The sequence below is a fragment of the Boleophthalmus pectinirostris genome, unplaced genomic scaffold (assembly GCF_026225935.1).
Source record: "Boleophthalmus pectinirostris isolate CB_2022bp ecotype Guang Dong unplaced genomic scaffold, ASM2622593v1 HiC_scaffold_5, whole genome shotgun sequence".
In the NCBI taxonomy this organism is placed as follows: domain Eukaryota; kingdom Metazoa; phylum Chordata; class Actinopteri; order Gobiiformes; family Gobiidae; genus Boleophthalmus; species Boleophthalmus pectinirostris.
The window spans coordinates 1,811,977-1,819,476 of record NW_026571404.1 but is presented as its reverse complement, the minus strand read 5'-3'; the positions used below and the strand labels follow the sequence as shown (position 1 = coordinate 1,819,476).

General features: G+C 47.2%; 1 protein-coding gene across 1 annotated transcript in view; it reads right to left on the bottom strand.

Moving 5' to 3' along the window:
* Window positions 1-1,123: 1,123 nt before the first annotated feature.
* Window positions 1,124-7,500, bottom strand: part of prph2b (peripherin 2b (retinal degeneration, slow)) — a 7,337-nt gene continuing 960 nt past the window's right edge. The window contains exons 2-4 of the mRNA XM_020931761.2: window positions 6,967-7,500; window positions 4,990-5,236; window positions 1,124-2,225 (exon numbers count right to left, since the gene is read on the bottom strand). The exon at window positions 6,967-7,500 is cut by the window's right edge and continues 139 nt beyond it. Coding sequence (XP_020787420.1) covers window positions 2,028-2,225; window positions 4,990-5,236; window positions 6,967-7,500 — 979 coding nt within the window. The 3' untranslated portion in view covers window positions 1,124-2,027. The remainder of the gene's footprint in view (window positions 2,226-4,989; window positions 5,237-6,966) is intronic.

The window sequence follows — 7,500 nt, the reverse complement described above, 5'->3', positions numbered from 1 at the left end:
CCCTTTCTTAAACAGTGGGACCACCATCCCGGTCTGCCAGTTAAAATGTACTGTCCCCGACCACCGCGCGATGTTGCAGAGGCGTGTCAGCCAAGACCCACAACATCCAGAGACTTAAGGTACTCAGGACGAATCTCATCCACCCCCAGAACCGCCAAGGAGCTTTAACCACCTCAGTGACTTCAGCCAGGGTGATGGATGAGTCCACCTCTGGGTCCCCAGTCTCGGTTTCCTCCTCGGAAGACGTGATGGTGGGATTGAAGAGATCCTCAAAGTTTTTCTTCCACCGCCCGACAACGTCCCCAGTTGAGGTCAACCCAACAGAACCTCTGAGACATGATGATATCTGGCTCCATTAGACGCTCCAGGTTCCTCCTCAGACTCTACAGGAGCTCAGTGATGCCCTCACAGACCTGAAAACATCTCACAAGAAGAACACCCCACAAGAACAACACCCCACAAGACTCCAGCTGTCAGAGGCTCCAGTGAGCCAAACATGAACACGAGTCGAGCACGAGTCGAGCACGAGTCGAGCACGAGTCGAGCACGAGTCGAGCACGAGTCGAGCACGAGGAGCCGCACAAGAGACATTTGGAGTCACACATTCGACATTTATCTAAATGTCTGAGCCGCGTCGTTTTTTCACTTTGATGAAAATGAAGCGTCTGTGGCTAAACGTTGTATTTCCATTAAGAGGAGCATCTGTCTGTTCCGTATTTTATATTTTTTGGTGTTTGGACATTTCACCGGGTCATGTGACCTGAGCCTCTGTCGTCTGTGACATCATCAGCCTCTAATCCTCCGTAAACTCGTCAAACACTTAAAGGATTAACCTGGAACTTTGCTCCTGTGACACCCCCCCCACCTCCCCGAGCAACAACTCACACACACACACACACAACACACATGCACACACACGCATAACACACAGACACTTACACGCACACACCACACAGAGAGAGAGATAAACACATGAAACACACATTTGTGTTGTTGTCGCCTCATTTTAATGTTGATTTGGACCCACAACAAAACACAGACATTTTACAACAGCTACAACCTTCAACAAACCAGAGACCAGACCAGGGACTAGACCAGACCTAGACCAGACCAGGGACTAGACCAGACCAGGGACTAGACCAGACCAGGGACTAGACCAGGGTCCAGAGCAAGGACTAAACTGGAACCCAGACTCTGGGACCTGTAAGTCCTCTGGTCTGGGCTTTGTTAGACCAGGGTCCAGGCCAAACGAGACCATGGACCCAGGTCTTGGGTCTTGGCTCAGACTGTGGACGCCTCAGCACCAGCAGGTCTGTGCTGTAGGAGTCCACCGGGGGGCACCGTCTCTGCTGTGCTGGGCTCTGACAGGCCGAGAGTGGAAGCGCTTTTGGCAAGTCTGAGGTTTTTTGAAGCTACATTCTGTTAAAATGACTTTCCTCTCTGTAATCCTGTTCTAATGTGAGGAAATGTCCCACAATGGGGCTTTAACCCTGTTTTAATGTCGTGTCCACTCAGACACGTCCCTGCGGTTGTTTCATTCACAAGTCTCACCTGTCACTGCTGCCCTCTGCTGGTACATGTCAGTCAGTGTCATCTACCAAGCTCCTCAGGGTTTTTAAAGTCCATTTTTCCTTGACACTTTCTGACATTTTCTGACACTTTCTGACATTTTCTGACACTTTCTGACACTAGCTGCCTTTGTTTTAGCTTGATTCACTTTAGTGATTTTTAGCTTATTTTAGCCGCTTCACTCCTCAGTGCACCAGCAGACCAGCCCGACCGCCCTCTGCTGGCGACGTTCACACACATTTCCAGGTTAAACTAGGTTAAATCCAAAGGCGGAAGTGTTTAAATATAATATCTGTCTGGACTATAAACACTATGTACACAGAGGGTTTTTATCATGATTAAAATTCGCTATAGACTCTGTACAGTTTAAAAACATATTTACAGCAGGCCTCTCCTGTGATTGGCTGTTGGGGAGGGTTAGGGCGTGGCTCAGTCCTTATATGGGCGCGGGGGCGGGCTCAGGCGGCCGGTGGCTCCTCCCCCTCTGTCACCTGATTGGGTCGGATCAGAGCCTTGGCTTTGGCGCAGGCCTCGCAGATCGTTTCCTTGACGCTCTTTTCTAGCAGCCAGCCCTCGCTCTCGCACTCGGGGTTCTCCGGGTCGGACATGGACTCCAGCGACGTCGTCAGGTACTTCAGCCCAGCCATGTCTGCGCCCTGGAGAGGAAAAGAGCGTTACCACGGTGACCAGACGTCCCTGTTTCCCCGGGACAGTCCCAGTTTTGAACCTGTGTCCCCTGTCCCAGCAGATTTAGACAAAACCACTGATTTGTCCCAGTTTTAGAAAAGAATTGTCCCAGGTTATTAGTTTCTTTTTTCAGACCAAGAGTTTGTTTTCCTCCTGATAGTTTGTCCTGCTTCCTGTGCTCTTCCTTAGAGTCTCGTGATGTTGTTGTGATGTGTTACTCAGTTGATTTAAACAGGTTTTGGAGCTGTCTTCCCACCAGTGGAGGCAGGACGACAGCGCCACCTGCAGTCCCACTTCCTCAGGACAGAATCCCAGGTGTGTGAGAGTAAAGAAGCCCCTCGTCCCAGTTTATCGTCCCGTGGGCACATTTCTGTATTTCGATTGCCTCTTTAATCCAGTAGTAATCCAGAGGCATCTGATTGGTCTGTTATTAATGTGTCATGTCACGCTGAAACTGATCTTTGCTTTCTCTGAACTCACTGCAGATTAGCCCAGAATAGTCTGAGCTCAGGTGAGGCTCAAACAGCCAATCACAGCGCAGAACGAGGGACTACAGTAGGACTAGAACTACAGCGTGACTACAGCGGGACTACAGAGGGACTACAGCGGGACTACAGAGGGACTAGAACAGGACTACAGTGGGGCTACAGCAGGACTACAGCGGGACTTTTGGAGGGACAAAAGTCACCGTGGCCTAAGTTTAGCTTGAGGTGTTGAGCAGAGTCTTGACCCGGATCCAGGACTTAAATGGTTTAGAGCCTTGGCCCACATAAACATAATCCTGTTTATGCCAGGCTGGAGGTTTGGGGAAGTACAGTTGAGACAGGGTCCTGGACCGGTCCTGGTCCAGTTCTGGTTCAGTCTGGTCCTAGGCCAGTCCTAGTTTAGTCTGGTCCTGGTCCAGTCCTAGTTTAGTCTGGTCCTGGTTTAGTCCAGTCCTGGTTCAGAGCTGTAAATGTTTAGCCTCAGATTCATATGAAATATATATTATTTTTTTTTGGTGTTTTACAATGCTCTTAAATGCAGCAGCTGCAGTTCAGTCTGGTCCTGGTGTGGTCCTGGTGTGGTCCTGGTGTGGTCCTGGTGTGGTCCTGGTGTGGTCCTGGGTTTATAATTTGAACACACTGAAGATGAACTCTGATGTGAAGTCTTGCTCATAATCCGATCATTGATCCACTAACGAGCCTGATCCAGGTCAATGTTCCACAGGGGCACTGATCGCCATGGCAACAGAGTCATTATGGGACTTCTCCACTCAGTGACCTCATCCCTCTGAAGACCAGCCTCAGGTCTGAGCTCAGGACCCACAAAACCTTTAAACCTCAGGTCCTGGAGCAGCACTGATGATCAGACTCATACTAGACCCTCACTTCCTTATAACAGAGCTCGTTATAACAGAGCTCGTTATAACAGGCCTCGTTATAACAGAGCTCGTTATAACAGAGCTCGTTATAACAGGCCTCGTTATAACAGAGCTCGTTATAACAGACTCGTTATAACAGGCCTCGTTATAACAGGCCTCGTTACCTCGTTAACAGAGCCTCGTTATAACAGATAACAGGCCTCGTTATAACAGAGCTCGTTATAACAGGCCTCGTTATAACAGAGCTCGTTATAACAGGCCTCGTTATAACAGGCCTCGTTATAACAGGCCTCGTATAACAGAGCTCGTTATAAACAGGCCTCGTTATAACAGCCTCGTTATAACAGGCTCGTTATAACAGAGCTCACTCGTATAACAGCCTCGTTATACAGAGCCTCGTTATAACAGCTCGTATAACCTCGTTATAACAGAGCTCGTTATAACAGCTCGTTATCGTTATAAAGAGCTCAGCCTCGTTATAACAGGCCTCGTTATAACAGGCCTCGTTATAACGAGCTCGTTATAACAGAGCTCGTTATAACAGAGCTCGTTATAACAGGCCTCGTTATAACAGCCTCGTTATAACAGGCTCGTTATAACAGAGCTCGTTATAACAGGCGTTATCGTTATAACAGAGCTCGTTATAACAGCTCGTTATAACGTTATAACAGAGCTCGTTATAACAGCGTTATAACGCTTATAACAGGCCTCGTTATAACAGAGCTCGTTATAACATAAACAGGCCTTGTTATAACAGAGCTCGTTATAACAGCTCGTTATAACATAACAGAGCTCGTTATAACAGGCCTTGTTATAACAGAGTCGTTATAACAGGCCTCGTTATAACATAACAGGCTCGTTATAACAGGCCTCGTTATAACAGAGCTCGTTATAACAGGCCTCGTTATAACAGGCCTCGTTATAACAGGCCTCGTTATAACAGGCCTTGTTATAAAAGAGCTCGTCTCACATGTATGTGTTTGTGTTTGTGTAGGGTCTAGTATAACCCCTTTAAGCCCCGTCTCACCCTGTAGAAGGGTTAGTGTGTAGGTGTAGTAAGGTGTAGGGTGTAGAGTTAGAGTGTAGGGTGTAGGAGTAGATGTAGGGTGTAAGGTTAGGGTGTAGGGTGGTGGGTTAGAGTGTAGGGTGTAGAGTTAGAGTGTAGGGTGTAGAGTTAGAGTGTAGGGTGTAGAGTTAGAGTGTAGGGTGTAGAGTTAGAGTGTAGGGTGTAGAGTGTAGGGTGTAGAGTTAGAGTGTAGGGTGTAGAGTTAGAGTGTAGGGTGTACTGTGAGGGTGTAGGCTCTAGTATAACCCTTTTAGGCGTCTCTCTGCAGCAGGATGTGGGTCAGACTTATTGGAGATGTTCTCACCTCCAGGAGGATGGTGAAGATGATCAGAGCTCCGATGCTGCTCATCATGGAGCTGAAGTAGGAGAAGAGCGCCTCCCTGCAGCCGCGGGTCCAGATGTTCAGCTCCTCCGTGCGCAGGTCGTAGTCGTAGTGGGCGGAGTTATTGGTCAGGTGGTGTTGGATGCAGGGTCTGGGGGAGCCGGGGTTACAACAGCTGAACGGAACCGAGTCCATCAGGAACTTCCCCTCCACATTACTCAGAACACGGCTGTGACACACAGGAAAAAAACACATGAAGTACACAGGAAAAACACATGAAATACACATGAAGTACACTGGAAAAACACATGAAATACACATGAAGTACACTGGAAAAACACATGAAATACACATAAAGTACACTGGAAAAACACATGAAATACACAGGAAGTACACTGGAAAACTATAGAAAAAACACATGATAAAACAGGATGTGATTCAAAACACTGCTGTAAAACAGGAAAAACTCCAGTGTCTCTGCACACACATCAGGAAGTAACAGAATCAAAATCTGAAGTAAAATTGAGTTTCACTTGTAACAGTGACGTTAAACTCAATGAAAACACAAAATAAAGGTTTATATTTAAACGCACAAAACTAAACTCAAGTGACATAAAACTACTGTTCCAGTCGACGTCGATCTTCTTCATTTCATTAAATCCATTTGAGGTGAATTCACTGTTAAGTGTAGTAAAGGTTAAAGACCATGTGGGGGCGCTCTACAGCCGCTCAGTGAACACGCTCAAACTCATGGCTATAAAAACAGAGTTGGTTTAGAATTTGCGCAAATGGACTTAAAACAGCAGCATCGCTTCTATGATTTCTATGGGGGGACCCCTTTGTTAACATGTACTAACATATATTAATATGTATTAACATGTTAATACATGTATTAACGTGTATTAACATGTGTTAGCGTGCATAGCATGTTAGCGTGCAGTGTCATCCGCTCTTGCAGATTATGGACTTAACGTAGAAACTTTTACCTTTAAATCCTCCTGATCCTCCTGTGACCGCAGCAAACCTGACTCACTCTGCTCGGCCAGCGGGGGGCGCTACAGCTCACATCCCTCTCAAACGCCCTACACCTTTTCATAACAGCCGGAAGTGCCGTAATGTCGGGTAAATGTCACTCCGGTTTAATGTTTTCAGTGTAAATGTGTGTGTGTAAGTGTGTGTGTAAATGTGTGTGTAAATGTGTGTATAAATGTATGTCGTATTCTCCAGCAGTTTCATAAATCTGCTCCATCACCAAATCTTCAACCAACAAACTCCACAAAGGATAAACATTCTAACATGAACAATTTATCCACAACGATCAAGAGAAGAAAGACCAAAATGTTATGATCCTAGAGACATTTAAACATCACAAATCTGTGTCTGTGCAAATCTCCACATCATCAAATCCATTCTGAATTGTAATAGTAGAATGAGTCTGAACAAGGTCCTTCTGTTTTATTCATGATCATAACATGAGTTCAGTTAAGTCGCTGTTTTCCTTCACGTTTTCCTCTTTCTTCCCTTGATAGTTGTGAATAACACACACATTTACACAGAAAAACATTAACCAGAAGTAACGTTTACCTAACAGCCTGGCACTTCCGGCCGTTGTGAAAAAAGATCTATTCTACCTAAATCTACCAACCAAAAGCCTCAACCCCAGACCCCAGACCCCTGACCGCAGACCAAAGCACATGTGCCAAACCTTAACCTGAAATAACAGATTCTCATAAAAAAAACAAAAAAACTCCGAGCCTCCAGAGTAGAGCCTGTTTCTCTGGGGTTTCTCTCTGGGGTCAGGTCCAATATCTGAACTAACCCTCCTCTGAATTGAGCAGTTTATTGGACGAAACTCCCCATCCCTGGATTCTAGTATCAAGCCCAACCTCCTTTAACCAGGACGATGGGACCTGGTTCAGACCTGATTCAGACCCGGTTCAGACCCTGTGTCATACTCACTCCTTCACTTGGTCGTTGCTCATGTCCAGGTAGCGGTTGCTGATCCACTGAACCTCAAACCAGTCTCTGAAGTTGTTGTTTCCGCAGCAACGGAACTCGATCTGGGTCATGTCCAGGGTTCTCTTCATGAAGCAGCGTCCCGGCGTGTCCGTGTCTTTGTAGAAGCGAATCCCGTTTTTCAGCCCCTCGGCCAGCGTCAGGTACACGGAGAACTGCATGAGGAAGCACAACAGCGCCACCACCAGGAGCGCGGCGCTGAAGGCCACGCAGCCTGTGAAGTACTGCTTCAGCATGGGCTTCCACTTGGCGAACTTCATGGGGTCGAGCGAGTCGTGACAAACTTTCCCTCCGAAGGCGTTGACGGCGCAGGTGACCAACCCCGTGAGGATCAGAAGGTTCGGTACGAGGTGGCTTTCATTGTTGTCCATCATCTCGCTCCTCTTCCTCAGTTCCACCTTGAAGAAGATGCCCAGGCTGAAGATGAGGATGCCCACCATCACAGACACCCAGTAGAGCATCCAGAGGCCCTGTGCC